The following is a 17,172-nucleotide window of genomic DNA, read 5'->3' on the forward strand; positions in this document are numbered from 1 at the left end:
TACTGGAACGTGAGAAGAGTCGGACATGTTGGAGGAACGTGAGAAGTGTCGGACATGTTGGAGGAACGTGAGAAGAGTCGGCCATGTTGGAGGAACGTGAGAAGAGTCGGCCATGTTGGAGGAACGTGAGAAGAGTCGGCCATGTTGGAAGAACGTGAGAAGAGTCGGCCATGTTGGAGGAACGTGAGAAGAGTCGGCCATGTTGGAGGAACGTGAGAAGAGTCGGCCATGTTGGAGGATCGTGAGACGAGTCGGTCATGTTGGAGGAACGTGAGAAGAGTCAGACATGTTGGAAGAACGTCAGAAGAGTCGGACATTTTGGAAGAACGTCAGAAGAGTCGGACATGTTGGAGCAACGTCAGAAGAGTCGGACATGTTACTGGAACGTGAGAAGAGTCGGACATGTTGGAGGAACGTGAGAAGTATCGGACATGTTGGAGGAACGTGAGAAGAGTCGGACATGTTGGAGGAACGTGAGAAGAGTCGGACATGTTGCAGGAACGTGAGAAGAGTCGGACATGTTGCAGGAACGTGAGAAGAGTCAAGACATGTTGGAGGAACGTGAGAAGAGTCGGACATGTTGGAGGAACGTGAGAAGTCGGACATTTTGGAAGAACGTCAGAAGAGTCAGACATTTTGGAAGAACGTCAGAAGAGTCGGACATGTTGGAGCAACGTCAGAAGAGTCGGACATGTTGCTGGAACGTGAGAAGAGTCGGACATGTTGGAGCAACGTCAGAAGAGTCGGACATGTTGCTGGAACGTGAGAAGAGTCGGACATGTTGCAGGAACGTGAGAAGAGTCGGCCATGTTGGAGGATCGTGAGAAGAGTCGGCCATGTTGGAGGATCGTGAGACGAGTCGGTCATGTTGGAGGAACGTGAGAAGAGTCAGACATGTTGGAAGAACGTCAGAAGAGTCAGACATTTTGGAAGAACGTCAGAAGAGTCGGACATGTTGGAGCAACGTCAGAAGAGTCGGACATGTTGCTGGAACGTGAGAAGAGTCGGACATGTTGGAGGAACGTGAGAAGAGTCGGCCATGTTGGAGGAACGTGAGAAGAGTCGGCCATGTTGGAGGAACGTGAGAAGAGTCGGCCATGTTGGAGGAACGTGAGAAGAGTCGGCCATGTTGGAGGATCGTGAGACGAGTCGGTCATGTTGGAGGAACGTGAGAAGAGTCAGACATGTTGGAAGAACGTGAGAAGAGTCGGACATGTTGGAGCAACGTCAGAAGAGTCGGACATGTTGCTGGAACGTGAGAAGAGTCGGACATGTTGGAGGAACGTGAGAAGAGTCGGCCATGTTGGAGGAACGTGAGAAGAGTCGGCCATGTTGGAGGAACGTGAGAAGAGTCGGCCATGTTGGAGGAACGTGAAAAGAGTCGGCCATGTTGGAGGAACGTGAGAAGAGTCGGCCATGTTGGAGGAACGTGAGAAGAGTCGGCCATGTCCGACTCTTCACGTTCCTTCTGACGTTCTTCTCCTGTTGGAGGAACGTGAGAAGAGTCGGACATGTTGGAGGAACGTGAGAAGAGTCGGACATGTTGGAGGAACGTGAGAAGAGTCGGCCATGTTGGAGGAACGTGAGAAGAGTCGGCCATGTTGGAGGAACGTGAGAAGAGTCGGCCATGTTGGAGGAACGTGAGAAGAGTCGGCCATGTTGGTGGAACGTGAGAAGAGTCGGCCATGTTGGAGAAACGTGAGAAGAGTCGGCCATGTTGGAGGAACGTGAGAAGAGTCGGCCATGTCCGACTCTTCACGTTCCTTCTGACGTTCTTCTCCTGTTGGAGGAACGTGAGAAGAGTCAGACATGTTGGAAGAACGCCAGAAGAGTCGGACATTTTGGAAGAACGTCAGAAGAGTCGGACATGTTGGAGCAACGTCAGAAGAGTCGGACATGTTGCTGGAACGTGAGAAGAGTCGGACATGTTGGAGGAACGTGAGAAGAGTCGGCCATGTTGGAGGAACGTGAGAAGAGTCGGCCATGTTGGAGGAACGTGAGAAGAGTCGGCCATGTTGGAGGAACGTGAAAAGAGTCGGCCATGTTGGAGGAACGTGAGAAGAGTCGGCCATGTTGGAGGAACGTGAGAAGAGTCGGCCATGTCCGACTCTTCACGTTCCTTCTGACGTTCTTCTCCTGTTGGAGGAACGTGAGAAGAGTCGGACATGTTGGAGGAACGTGAGAAGAGTCGGACATGTTGGAGGAACGTGAGAAGAGTCGGCCATGTTGGAGGAACGTGAGAAGAGTCGGCCATGTTGGAGGAATGTGAGAAGAGTCGGACATGTTGGAGGAACGTGAGAAGAGTCGGCCATGTTGGAGGAACGTGAGAAGAGTCGGCCATGTTGGAGGAACGTGAGAAGAGTCGGCCATGTTGGTGGAACGTGATAAGAGTCGGACATGTTGGAGGAACGTGAGAAGAGTCGGACGTGTTGGAGGAACGTGAGAAGAGTCGGACATGTTGGAGGAATGTGAGAAGAGTCGGCCATGTTGGAGGAACCTGAGAAGTGTCGGCCATGTTGGAGGAACGTGAGAAGAGTCGGACATGTTGCAGGAACGTGAGAAGAGTCGGCCATGTTGGAGGATCGTGAGACGAGTCGGTCATGTTGGAGGAACGTGAGAAGAGTCAGACATGTTGGAGGAACGTGAGAAGAGTCAGACATGTTGGAAGAACGTCAGAAGAGTCAGACATTTTGGAAGAACGTGAGAAGAGTCAGACATGTTGGAGCAACGTCAGAAGAGTCGGACATGTTGGAGGAACGTGAGAAGTATCGGACATGTTGGAGGAACGTGAGAAGAGTCGGCCATGTTGGAGGAACGTGAGAAGAGTCGGCCATGTTGGAGGAACGTGAGAAGAGTCGGCCATGTTGGAGGAACGTGAGAAGAGTCGGCCGTGTTGGAGGAACGTGAGAAGAGTCGGCCATGTTGGAGGAACGTGAGAAGAGTCGGCCATGTTGGAAGATCGTGAGACGAGTCGGTCATGTTGGAGGAACGTGAGAAGAGTCAGACATGTTGGAAGAACGTCAGAAGAGTCGGACATTTTGGAAGAACGTCAGAAGAGTCGGACATGTTGGAGCAACGTCAGAAGAGTCGGACATGTTACTGGAACGTGAGAAGAGTCGGACATGTTGGAGGAACGTGAGAAGTGTCGGACATGTTGGAGGAACGTGAGAAGAGTCGGCCATGTTGGAGGAACGTGAGAAGAGTCGGCCATGTTGGAGGAACGTGAGAAGAGTCGGCCATGTTGGAAGAACGTGAGAAGAGTCGGCCATGTTGGAGGAACGTGAGAAGAGTCGGCCATGTTGGAGGAACGTGAGAAGAGTCGGCCATGTTGGAGGATCGTGAGACGAGTCGGTCATGTTGGAGGAACGTGAGAAGAGTCAGACATGTTGGAAGAACGTCAGAAGAGTCGGACATTTTGGAAGAACGTCAGAAGAGTCGGACATGTTGGAGCAACGTCAGAAGAGTCGGACATGTTACTGGAACGTGAGAAGAGTCGGACATGTTGGAGGAACGTGAGAAGTATCGGACATGTTGGAGGAACGTGAGAAGAGTCGGCCATGTTGGAGGAACGTGAGAAGAGTCGGCCATGTTGGAGGAACGTGAGAAGAGTCGGCCATGTTGGAGGAACGTGAGAAGAGTCGGCCATGTCCGACTCTTCACGTTCCTTCTGACGTCAGAACGTGAGAAGATTCGGACATGTTGGAGGAACGTGAGAAGAGTCGGACATGTTGGAGGAACGTGAGAAGAATCGGACATGTTGGAGGAACGTGAGAAGAGTCGGACATGTTGCAGGAACGTGAGAAGAGTCAGACATGTTGGAGGAACCCGATAAGAGTCGGACATGTTGGAGGAACGTGAGAAGAGTCAGACATGTTGGAGGAACGTGAGAAGAGTCGGACATGTTGGAGGAACGTGAGAAGAGTCGGACATGTTGGAGGAACGTGAGAAGTCGGACATTTTGGAAGAACGTCAGAAGAGTCAGACATTTTGGAAGAACGTCAGAAGAGTCGGACATGTTGGAGCAACGTCAGAAGAGTCGGACATGTTGCTGGAACGTGAGAAGAGTCGGACATGTTGGAGCAACGTCAGAAGAGTCGGACATGTTGCTGGAACGTGAGAAGAGTCGGACATGTTGCAGGAACGTGAGAAGAGTCGGCCATGTTGGAGGATCGTGAGAAGAGTCGGCCATGTTGGAGGATCGTGAGACGAGTCGGTCATGTTGGAGGAACGTGAGAAGAGTCAGACATGTTGGAAGAACGTCAGAAGAGTCAGACATTTTGGAAGAACGTCAGAAGAGTCGGACATGTTGGAGCAACGTCAGAAGAGTCGGACATGTTACTGGAACGTGAGAAGAGTCGGACATGTTGGAGGAACGTGAGAAGTATCGGACATGTTGGAGGAACGTGAGAAGAGTCGGCCATGTTGGAGGAACGTGAGAAGAGTCGGCCATGTTGGAGGAACGTGAGAAGAGTCGGCCATGTTGGAGGAACGTGAGAAGAGTCGGCCATGTTGGAGGAACGTGAGAAGAGTCGGCCATGTCCGACTCTTCACGTTCCTTCTGACGTCAGAACGTGAGAAGAGTCGGACATGTTGGAGGAACGTGAGAAGAGTCGGACATGTTGGAGGAACGTGAGAAGAGTCGGACATGTTGGAGGAACGTGAGAAGGGTCGGACATGTTGCAGGAACGCGAGAAGAGTCGGACATGTTGCAGGAACGTGAGAAGAGTCAAGACATGTTGGAGGAACGTGAGAAGAGTCGGACATGTTGGAGGAACGTGAGAAGTCGGACATTTTGGAAGAACGTCAGAAGAGTCAGACATTTTGGAAGAACGTCAGAAGAGTCGGACATGTTGGAGCAACGTCAGAAGAGTCGGACATGTTGCTGGAACGTGAGAAGAGTCGGACATGTTGGAGCAACGTCAGAAGAGTCGGACATGTTGCTGGAACGTGAGAAGAGTCGGACATGTTGCAGGAACGTGAGAAGAGTCGGCCATGTTGGAGGATCGTGAGAAGAGTCGGCCATGTTGGAGGATCGTGAGACGAGTCGGTCATGTTGGAGGAACGTGAGAAGAGTCAGACATGTTGGAAGAACGTCAGAAGAGTCAGACATTTTGGAAGAACGTCAGAAGAGTCGGACATGTTGGAGCAACGTCAGAAGAGTCGGACATGTTGCTGGAACGTGAGAAGAGTCGGACATGTTGGAGGAACGTGAGAAGAGTCGGCCATGTTGGAGGAACGTGAGAAGAGTCGGCCATGTTGGAGGAACGTGAGAAGAGTCGGCCATGTTGGAGGAACGTGAGAAGAGTCGGCCATGTTGGAGGATCGTGAGACGAGTCGGTCATGTTGGAGGAACGTGAGAAGAGTCAGACATGTTGGAAGAACGTCAGAAGAGTCGGACATTTTGGAAGAACGTCAGAAGAGTCGGACATGTTGGAGCAACGTCAGAAGAGTCGGACATGTTGCTGGAACGTGAGAAGAGTCGGACATGTTGGAGGAACGTGAGAAGAGTCGGCCATGTTGGAGGAACGTGAGAAGAGTCGGCCATGTTGGAGGAACGTGAGAAGAGTCGGCCATGTTGGAGGAACGTGAAAAGAGTCGGCCATGTTGGAGGAACGTGAGAAGAGTCGGCCATGTTGGAGGAACGTGAGAAGAGTCGGCCATGTCCGACTCTTCACGTTCCTTCTGACGTTCTTCTCCTGTTGGAGGAACGTGAGAAGAGTCGGACATGTTGGAGGAACGTGAGAAGAGTCGGACATGTTGGAGGAACGTGAGAAGAGTCGGCCATGTTGGAGGAACGTGAGAAGAGTCGGCCATGTTGGAGGAACGTGAGAAGAGTCGGCCATGTTGGTGGAACGTGAGAAGAGTCGGCCATGTTGGAGAAACGTGAGAAGAGTCGGCCATGTTGGAGGAACGTGAGAAGAGTCGGCCATGTCCGACTCTTCACGTTCCTTCTGACGTTCTTCTCCTGTTGGAGGAACGTGAGAAGAGTCAGACATGTTGGAAGAACGTCAGAAGAGTCGGACATTTTGGAAGAACGTCAGAAGAGTCGGACATGTTGGAGCAACGTCAGAAGAGTCGGACATGTTGCTGGAACGTGAGAAGAGTCGGACATGTTGGAGGAACGTGAGAAGAGTCGGCCATGTTGGAGGAACGTGAGAAGAGTCGGCCATGTTGGAGGAACGTGAGAAGAGTCGGCCATGTTGGAGGAACGTGAAAAGAGTCGGCCATGTTGGAGGAACGTGAGAAGAGTCGGCCATGTTGGAGGAACGTGAGAAGAGTCGGCCATGTCCGACTCTTCACGTTCCTTCTGACGTTCTTCTCCTGTTGGAGGAACGTGAGAAGAGTCGGACATGTTGGAGGAACGTGAGAAGAGTCGGACATGTTGGAGGAACGTGAGAAGAGTCGGCCATGTTGGAGGAACGTGAGAAGAGTCGGCCATGTTGGAGGAACGTGAGAAGAGTCGGCCATGTTGGAGGAACGTGAGAAGGGTCGGCCATGTTGGTGGAACGTGAGAAGAGTCGGCCATGTTGGAGAAACGTGAGAAGAGTCGGCCATGTTGGAGGAACGTGAGAAGAGTCGGCCATGTCCGACTCTTCACGTTCCTTCTGACGTTCTTCTCCTGTTGGAGGAACGTGAGAAGAGTCAGACATGTTGGAGGAACGCGAGAAGAGTCAGACATGTAGGAGGAACGTGAGAAGTATCGGACATGTTGGAGGAACGTGAGAAGAGTCGGACATGTTGGAGGAACGTGAGAAGAGTCGGCCATGTTGGAGGAACGTGAGAAGAGTCGGCCATGTTGGAGGAACGTGAGAAGAGTCGGCCATGTTGGAGGAACGTGAGAAGAGTCGGCCATGTTGGAGGAACGTGAGAAGAGTCGGCCATGTTGGAGGAACGTGAGAAGAGTCGGCCATGTTGGTGGAACGTGATAAGAGTCGGACATGTTGGAGGAACGTGAGAAGAGTCGGACGTGTTGGAGGAACCTGAGAAGTGTCGGACATGTTGGAGCAACGTCAGAAGAGTCGGACATGTTGCTGGAACGTGAGAAGAGTCGGACATGTTGGAGGAACGTGAGAAGAGTCGGACATGTTGGAGGAACGTGAGAAGAGTCGGCCATGTTGGAGGAACGTGAGAAGAGTCGGCCATGTTGGAGGAACGTGAGAAGAGTCGGCCACTTTGGAGGAACGTGAGAACAGTCGGCCATGTTGGAGGAACGTGAGAAGAGTCGGACGTGTTGGAGGAACGTGAGAAGAGTCTGCCATGTTGGAGGAATGTGAGAAGAGTCGGCCGTGTTGGAGGAACCTGAGAAGTGTCGGCCATGTTGGAGGATCGTGAGACGAGTCGGTCATGTTGGAGGAACGTGAGAAGAGTCAGACATGTTGGAAGAACGTCAGAAGAGTCAGACATTTTGGAAGAACGTCAGAAGAGTCGGACATGTTGGAGCAACGTGAGAAGAGTCGGACATGTTGGAGGAACGTGAGAAGAGTCGGCCATGTTGGAGGAATGTGAGAAGAGTCGGCCATGTTGGAGGAACGTGAGAAGAGTCGGCCATGTTGGAGGATCGTGAGACGAGTCGGTCATGTTGGAGGAACGTGAGAAGAGTCAGACATGTTGGAAGAACGTCAGAAGAGTCGGACATTTTGGAAGTACGTCAGAAGAGTCGGACATGTTGGAGCAACGTCAGAAGAGTCGGACATGTTACTGGAACGTGAGAAGAGTCGGACATGTTGGAGGAACGTGAGAAGAGTCGGCCATGTTGGAGGAACGTGAGAAGAGTCGGCCATGTCGGAGGAACGTGAGAAGAGTCGGCCATGTCGGAGGAACGTGAGAAGAGTCGGCCATGTCGGAGGAACGTGAGAAGAGTCGGACATGTCGGAGGAACGTGAGAAGAGTCGGACATGTCGGAGGAACGTGAGAAGAGTCGGCCATGTCGGAGGAACGTGAGAAGAGTCGGCCATGTCGGAGGAACGTGAGAAGAGTCGGCCATGTCGGAGGAACGTGAGAAGAGTCGGACATGTCGGAGGAACGTGAGAAGAGTCGGACATGTCGGAGGAACGTGAGAAGAGTCGGCCATGTCGGAGGAACGTGAGAAGAGTCGGCCATGTCGGAGGAACGTGAGAAGAGTCGGCCATGTCGGAGGAACGTGAGAAGAGTCGGCCATGTCGGAGGAACGTGAGAAGAGTCGGACATGTCGGAGGAACGTGAGAAGATTCGGACATGTCGGAGGAACGTGAGAAGTGTCGGACATGTCGGAGGAACGTGAGAAGAGTCGGACATGTCGGAGGAACGTGAGAAGTGTCGGACATGTCGGAGGAACGTGAGAAGAGTCGGCCATGTCGGAGGAACGTGAGAAGAGTCGGCCATGTCGGAGGAACGTGAGAAGAGTCGGCCATGTCGGAGGAACGTGAGAAGAGTCGGACATGTCGGAGGAACGTGAGAAGGGTCGGACATGTCGGAGGAACGTGAGAAGAGTCGGACATGTCGGAGGAACGTGAGAAGTGTCGGACATGTCGGAGGAACGTGAGAAGAGTCGGACATGTCGGAGGAACGTGAGAAGTGTCGGACATGTCGGAGGAACGTGAGAAGAGTCGGCCATGTCGGAGGAACGTGAGAAGAGTCGGCCATGTCGGAGGAACGTGAGAAGAGTCGGCCATGTCGGAGGAACGTGAGAAGAGTCGGCCATGTCTGAGGAACGTGAGAAGAGTCGGACATGTCGGAGGAACGTGAGAAGAGTCCGACATGTCGGAGGAACGTGAGAAGAGTCCGACATGTCGGAGGAACGTGAGAAGAGTCAGACATGTCGGAGGAACGTGAGAAGAGTCAGACATGTCGGAGGAACGTGAGAAGAGTCAGACATGTCGGAGGAACGTGAGAAGAGTCAGACATGTCGGAGGAACGTGAGAAGAGTCAGACATGTCGGAGGAACGTGAGAAGAGTCAGACAGGTTGGAGGAACGTGAGAAGAGTCAGACATGTTGGAGGAACGTGAGAAGAGTCAGACATGTTGGAGGAACGTGAGAAGAGTCAGACAGGTTGGAGGAACGTGAGAAGAGTCAGACATGTTGGAGGAACGTGAGAAGAGTCAGACATGTTGGAGGAACGTGAGAAGAGTCAGACATGTTGGAGGAACGTGAGAAGAGTCAGACATGTTGGAGGAACGTGAGAAGAGTCAGACATGTTGGAGGAATGTGAGAAGAGTCAGACATGTAGGAGGAACGTGAGAAAACTCTTGGCACAGTGCCCTGAAAATGAGAATGAGATGAGAAAACATCATCATGTTCCTTTGTGGAGTGGTGGGGGCGGCGGCGCTTCCTTTTCAGGTGATTGTTGTGCCGTCATCCTCTTAGACGGCCGTGAAGATCAAGATGGCCATGCTCAGATTAGGAGAGCGTGCACCGAGGAGATGGAGGCGCGTGACAACGCCGAGGAGCGTGACCCGACTTTTTGCGTGTCTTGAGCTTCAAAGCTTTCACGCCACGCAATGCTGGTGGTAACCATGACAACCAGGCCTGATTCAGTATTCTACCACAGTCATTTAGGCCAAATCAGTAAGCCTGCTATGATCTGCTGTGATCAAATGTACTCTCGTGCAGCACTTCTACACACACACACACACCCCTGACATCTTCGAGTGACATAAGGCTTTTATCAGGATGCTGACCTGGCGACTATGTTGGAAGAAGACTGGTCCAGGTGAAGAGTAAATGTACAGGTGAGCTGCCTATTGTGTAATATCCATCCATCCATTTTCTACTGCTTGTCCTTTTCGGGGTCGCGGGGAGTGCCATTTTTTATTATATTACACAATATATCATATCTGTCATTATATTACACAATATATAACATTTGTTATTATATTACACAATATCTAATACACACTATATTGCCAAAAGTATTTGGCCATCCATCCAAATGATGAGAATCAGGTGGCCTAATCACTTGGCCCGGCCACAGGTGTATCAAATCAAGCACTTAGACATGGAGACTGTTTCTATAAACATTTGTGAAAGAATGGGCCGCTCTCAGTGATTTCCAGCGTGGAACTGTCATAGGATGCCACCTGTGCAACAAATCCAGTCGTGAAATTTCCTCGCTCCTAAATATTCCAAAGTCATTATAAGAAAATGGAAGATTTTGGGAACAACAGCAACTCAGCCACCAAGTGGTAGGCCACGTAAACTGACAGAGAGGGGTCAGCGGATGCTGAAGCGCATAATGCTACAGAGCTCCACACTTCATGTGACCTTCCTATTAGCCCACGTACAGTACGCAGAGAGCTTCATGGAATGGGTTTCCATGGCCGAGCAGCTGCATCTAAGCCATACATCACCAAGTCCATTGCAAAGCGTGGGATGCAGTGGTGTAAAGCACGTCGCCACTGGACTCTAGAGCAGTGGAGACGCCTTCTCTGGAGTGATGGATCACACTTTTTTATCTGGCATTCTGATGGACCAGTCTGGCATTATCTGGCATTCTGATGGACCAGTCTGGGTTTGGAGGTTGCCAGGAGAACGCTACATTTCGGACAGCATTGTGCCGAGTGTGACGTTTGGTGGAGGAGGAATTATGGTGTTGGGTTGTTTTCCAGGAGTTGGGCTTGGCCCCTTAGTTCCAGTGAAAGGAACTTTGAATGCTCCAGGATTCCAAAACATTTTGGACAATTCCATGCTCCCAACTTTGTGGGAACAGTTTGGAGCGGGCCCCTTCCTCTTCCAACATGACTGCACCAGTGCACAAAGCAAGGTCTATAAAGACATGGATGACACGAGTTTAGTGTGGATGAACTTGACTGGCCTGCACAGAGTCCTTACCTGAATCCGAACAGAGACTGAGAGCCAGGCCTTCTCAACCAACATCAGCGTGTGACCTCATCAATGCGTTTTTGGAAGAATGGTTGAAAATTCCTATAAACACACTCCACAACCTTGTGGACAGCCTTCCCAGAAGAGATGAAGCTATAATAGCAGCAAAAAGTGGACCGACATCATATTGAACCCTATGGGTTAGGAATGGGATGGCACTTCAAGTTCATATGTGAGTCAAGGCAGGTGGCCAAATACTTTTGGCAATATAGTGTATGTTACTATATTACATAATATATAAAAGCTGTTAATATATTACACAATATAAAATATTGACCTTGTGTTGAATGATAAATGTGAGCTTTGATGGCGTTATGACGTCTGTGTTGAATCTTGCAAGTGAGGGTTGATGGCGTTATGACATCTGTGTTGAATCTTACAAGTGAGTTTGATGGCGTTATGACATCTGTGTTGAATCTTATCTATTACACACATTAGTACACACACACGTGAATTGGATTACACACACACATTGATATACAGACACACACATTGATATACAGACACACACATTAGTAAACACAAGGAATAAGCGGTAGAAAATGGATGGATGGATGCTAATTGGATTACACACACAGATTGATATACAGACACACACTAGTACACACACGTGAATTGGATTCAATTTTTTGATATACAGACACTCATTAGTACACACACACATGAATTGGATTAAACACAGATTGATATACAGACACACACATTAGTACACACACACATGAATTGGATTACATTTTTTGGTATACAGACACAGTACACACACACAGGTGAATTGGATTACACACACATTGATATACAGACATACATTAGTACACGCACACAGGTGAATTGGATTACACACACATTGATATACAGACACACACATTAGTACACACACACAGGTGAATTGGATTACACACACATTGATATACAGACACAAACATTAGTACACACACACAGGTGTATTGGATTACACACACATTGATATACAGACACACACATTAGTACACACACGAGAATTGGATTACACTCACACACAGATTGATATACCGACACACATTAGTACACACACACATGTGAATTGGTTTACACACACATATTGATAAACAGACACACACATTAGTAAACACTCACGCGCAAATTGGATTACACACACAGATTGATATACAGACACACACATTAGTACACACACACGTGAATTGGATTACACGCACACACATTGATATACAGACACACACATTAGTAAACACAAGGGATAAGCGGTAGAAAATGGATGGATGGATGCTAATTGGATTACACACAGATTGATATACAGACACGTTGGTACACACACGTGAATTGGGTTACATTTTTTGATATACAATCACACAATACACACACAGGTGAATTGGATTACACACACATTGATGTACAGACACACATTAGTACACGCACACAGGTGAATTGGATTACACACATTGATATACAGACGCACACATTAGTACACACACGTGAATTGGATTACACGTAAATTGATATACAAACACACACATTAGTACACACACATGTGAATTGGATTTCACACACAGATTGATATACACATTTACAAATAATTTTGCTCCAATAATATTTCCATGCCAGTTGAATGTAAACAAAGACAGTATGATAACACAATGTTGACAAAACAAGACCAACAACTTTTGTGTGTGTGTGTGTGTGTGTGTGTGTGTGTGTGTGTGTGTGTGTGTGTGTGTGTGTGTGTGTGTGTGTGTGTGTGTGTGTGTGTGTGTGTGTGTGTGTGTGTGTGTGTGAGTGAGTGAGTGATACACACAGTGATGAGCTTCAATCAGCGTGTTACATTATTTCCTGAGTGTCCTCCTAAGAAGAACTTAGAAGAGTGGACCCTCATGGCTGCACCGTCTGATTGTTTTGGAGACTTCCTCCATCTCCTCTTCTTCCATGCAGGTACTCTTTCATCCATCTTTCTATCATCTGCTGCTATCTCTCTCACTAGCATGCAACATCTGCCATGGACGACCCGCACATGACATCCTCCTAGCCAGCTTCCAATGGGCCATGAACGTCTACTACAGTGGACACTACATTAGGTACATGGATGTCTACTACAGTTGACACTTTATTAGGTACACGTGAACGTCTACTACAGTAGACACTACATTAGGTACATGGATGTCTACTACAGTAGACACTACATTAGGTACATGGATGTCTACTACAGTTGACACTTTATTAGGTACACGTGAACGCCTACTACAGTAGACACTACATTAGGTACATGGATGTCTACTACAGTTGACACTTTATTAGGTACACGTGAACGCCTACTACAGTAGACACTACATTAGGTACATGGATGTCTACTATAGTTGACACTTTATTAGGTACACGTGAACGCCTACTACAGTAGACACTACATTAGGTACATGGATGTCTACTATAGTTGACACTTTATTAGGTACACGTGAACGCCTACTACAGTAGACACTACATTAGGTACATGGATGTCTACTACAGTTGACACTTTATTAGGTACACGTGAACGCCTACTACAGTAGACACTACATTAGGTACATGGATGTCTACTATAGTTGACACTTTATTAGGTACACGTGAACGCCTACTACAGTAGACACTACATTAGGTACATGGATGTCTACTATAGTTGACACTTTATTAGGTACACGTGAACGCCTACTACAGTAGACACTACATTAGGTACATGGATGTCTACTACAGTTGACACTTTATTAGGTACACGTGAACGTCTACTACAGTAGACACTACATTAGGTACATGGATGTCTACTATAGTTGACACCTTATTAGGTACACGTGAACGCCTACTACAGTAGACACTACATTAGGTACATGGATGTCTACTATAGTTGACACTTTATTAGGTACACGTGAACACCTACTACAGTAGACACTACATTAGGTACATGGATGTCTACTATAGTTGACACTTTATTAGGTACACGTGAACGCCTACTACAGTAGACACTACATTAGGTACATGGATGTCTACTACAGTTGACACTTTATTAGGTACACGTGAACGCCTACTACAGTAGACACTACATTAGGTACATGGATGTCTACTATAGTTGACACTTTATTAGGTACACGTGAACGCCTACTACAGTAGACACTACATTAGGTACATGGATGTCTACTACAGTTGACACTTTATTAGGTACACGTGAACGCCTACTACAGTAGACACTACATTAGGTACATGGATGTCTACTATAGTTGACACTTTATTAGGTACACGTGAACGCCTACTACAGTAGACACTACATTAGGTACATGGATGTCTACTACAGTTGACACTTTATTAGGTACACGTGAACGCCTACTACAGTAGACACTACATTAAGTACATGATGTCTACTATAGTTGACACTTTATTAGGTACACGTGAACGTCTACTACAGTAGACACTACATTAGGTACATGGATGTCTACTATAGTTGACACTTTATTAGGTACACGTGAACGCCTACTACAGTAGACACTACATTAGGTACATGGATGTCTACTACAGTTGACACTTTATTAGGTACACGTGAACGCCTACTACAGTAGACACTACATTAGGTACATGGATGTCTACTACAGTTGACACTTTATTAGGTACACGTGAACGTCTACTACAGTAGACACTACATTAGGTACATGGATGTCTACTATAGTTGACACTTTATTAGGTACACGTGAACGTCTACTACAGTAGACACTACATTAGGTACATGGATGTCTACTATAGTTGACACTTTATTAGGTACACGTGAACGTCTACTACAGTAGACACTACATTAGGTACATGGATGTCTACTACAGTTGACACTTTATTAGGTACACGTGAACGTCTACTACAGTAGACACTACATTAGGTACATGGATGTCTACTACAGTTGACACTTTATTAGGTACACGTGAACGCCTACTACAGTAGACACTACATTAGGTACATGGATGTCTACTATAGTTGACACTTTATTAGGTACACGTGAACGCCTACTACAGTAGACACTACATTAGGTACATGGATGTCTACTACAGTTGACACTTTATTAGGTACACGTGAACGCCTACTACAGTAGACACTACATTAGGTACATGGATGTCTACTATAGTTGACACTTTATTAGGTACACGTGAACGCCTACTACAGTAGACACTACATTAGGTACATGGATGTCTACTATAGTTGACACTTTATTAGGTACACGTGAACGTCTACTACAGTAGACACTACATTAGGTACATGGATGTCTACTATAGTTGACACTTTATTAGGTACACGTGAACGCCTACTACAGTAGACACTACATTAGGTACATGGATGTCTACTACAGTAGACACTACATTAGGTACACGTGAACGCCTACTACAGTAGACACTACATTAGGTACATGGATGTCTACTACAGTAGACACTTTATTAGGTACACGTGAACGCCTACTATAGTAGACACTACATTAGGTACATGGATGTCTACTATAGTTGACACTTTATTAGGTACACGTGAACGCCTACTACAGTAGACACTACATTTGGTACATGGATGTCTACTACAGTTGACACTTTATTAGGTACACGTGAACGCCTACTATAGTAGACACTACATTAGGTACATGGATGTCTACTACAGTTGACACTTTATTAGGTACACGTGAACGTCTACTACAGTGGACACTACATTAGGTACATGGATGTCTACTACAGTTGACACTTTATTAGGTACACGTGAACGCCTACTACAGTAGACACTACATTAGGTACATGGATGTCTACTATAGTTGACACTTTATTAGGTACACGTGAACGTCTACTACAGTAGACACTACATTAGGTACATGGATGTCTACTACAGTTGACACTTTATTAGGTACACGTGAACGTCTACTACAGTGGACACTACGTTAGGTACATGGATGTCTACTATAGTTGACACTTTATTAGGTACACGTGAACGTCTACTACAGTAGACACTACATTAGGTACATGGATGTCTACTATAGTTGACACTTTATTAGGTACACGTGAACGCCTACTACAGTAGACACTACATTAGGTACATGGATGTCTACTACAGTTGACACTTTATTAGGTACACGTGAACGCCTACTACAGTAGACACTACATTAGGTACATGGATGTCTACTACAGTTGACACTTTATTAGGTACACGTGAACGCCTACTACAGTAGACACTACATTAGGTACATGGATGTCTACTATAGTTGACACTTTATTAGGTACACGTGAACGTCTACTACAGTAGACACTACATTAGGTACATGGATGTCTACTATAGTTGACACTTTATTAGGTACACGTGAACGTCTACTACAGTAGACACTACATTAGGTACATGGATGTCTACTATAGTTGACACTTTATTAGGTACACGTGAACACGTCTACTACAGTAGACACTACATTAGGTACATGGATGTCTACTATAGTTGACACTTTATTAGGTACACGTGAACGTCTACTACAGTAGACACTACATTAGGTACATGGATGTCTACTACAGTTGACACTTTATTAGGTACACGTGAACGCCTACTACAGTAGACACTACATTAGGTACATGGATGTCTACTACAGTTGACACTTTATTAGGTACACGTGAACGCCTACTACAGTAGACACTACATTAGGTACATGGATGTCTACTATAGTTGACACTTTATTAGGTACACGTGAACGTCTACTACAGTAGACACTACATTAGGTACATGGATGTCTACTATAGTTGACACTTTATTAGGTACACGTGAACGTCTACTACAGTAGACACTACATTAGGTACATGGATGTCTACTATAGTTGACACTTTATTAGGTACACGTGAACGCCTACTACAGTAGACACTACATTAGGTACATGGATGTCTACTACAGTTGACACTTTATTAGGTACACGTGAACGTCTACTACAGTAGACACTACATTAGGTACATGGATGTCTACTATAGTTGACACTTTATTAGGTACACGTGAACGCCTACTACAGTAGACACTACATTAGGTACATGGATGTCTACTACAGTTGACACTTTATTAGGTACACGTGAACGCCTACTACAGTAGACACTACATTAGGTACATGATGTCTACTATAGTTGACACTTTATTAGGTACACGTGAACGTCTACTACAGTAGACACTACATTAGGTACATGGATGTCTACTATAGTTGACACTTTATTAGGTACACGTGAACGTCTACTACAGTAGACACTACATTAGGTACATGGATGTCTACTATAGTTGACACTTTATTAGGTACACGTGAACGCCTACTACAGTAGACACTA

At 47.0% G+C, this 17,172-nt stretch overlaps 1 protein-coding gene across 6 annotated transcripts in view; it reads left to right on the forward strand.

The window, feature by feature from the left end:
• The window catches only part of LOC133645081 (paraneoplastic antigen Ma3 homolog), a 375,425-nt gene that overhangs the window by 135,525 nt on the left and 222,728 nt on the right, over positions 1-17,172 (forward strand). For 4 of the 6 annotated variants that reach the window (XR_009824892.1, XM_062039869.1, XM_062039872.1 and 1 more), the window contains exons 2-3: positions 9,649-9,708; positions 12,650-12,781. The exons of 1 other annotated variant lie outside the window; for it this stretch is intronic. Coding sequence is in view for 1 of the 5 variants with exons in the window: in XM_062039872.1 (XP_061895856.1) it covers positions 12,776-12,781 (6 nt within the window). In the remaining 4 variants the exon portion in view is untranslated. Of the gene's footprint in view, positions 1-8,177; positions 9,709-12,633; positions 12,782-17,172 lie in introns of those variants that run through there. One more of the 6 variants, XM_062039871.1, reaches the window with a different exon arrangement.

The sequence above is a fragment of the Entelurus aequoreus genome, linkage group LG28, assembly GCF_033978785.1.
Source record: "Entelurus aequoreus isolate RoL-2023_Sb linkage group LG28, RoL_Eaeq_v1.1, whole genome shotgun sequence".
Classification (NCBI taxonomy): domain Eukaryota; kingdom Metazoa; phylum Chordata; class Actinopteri; order Syngnathiformes; family Syngnathidae; genus Entelurus; species Entelurus aequoreus.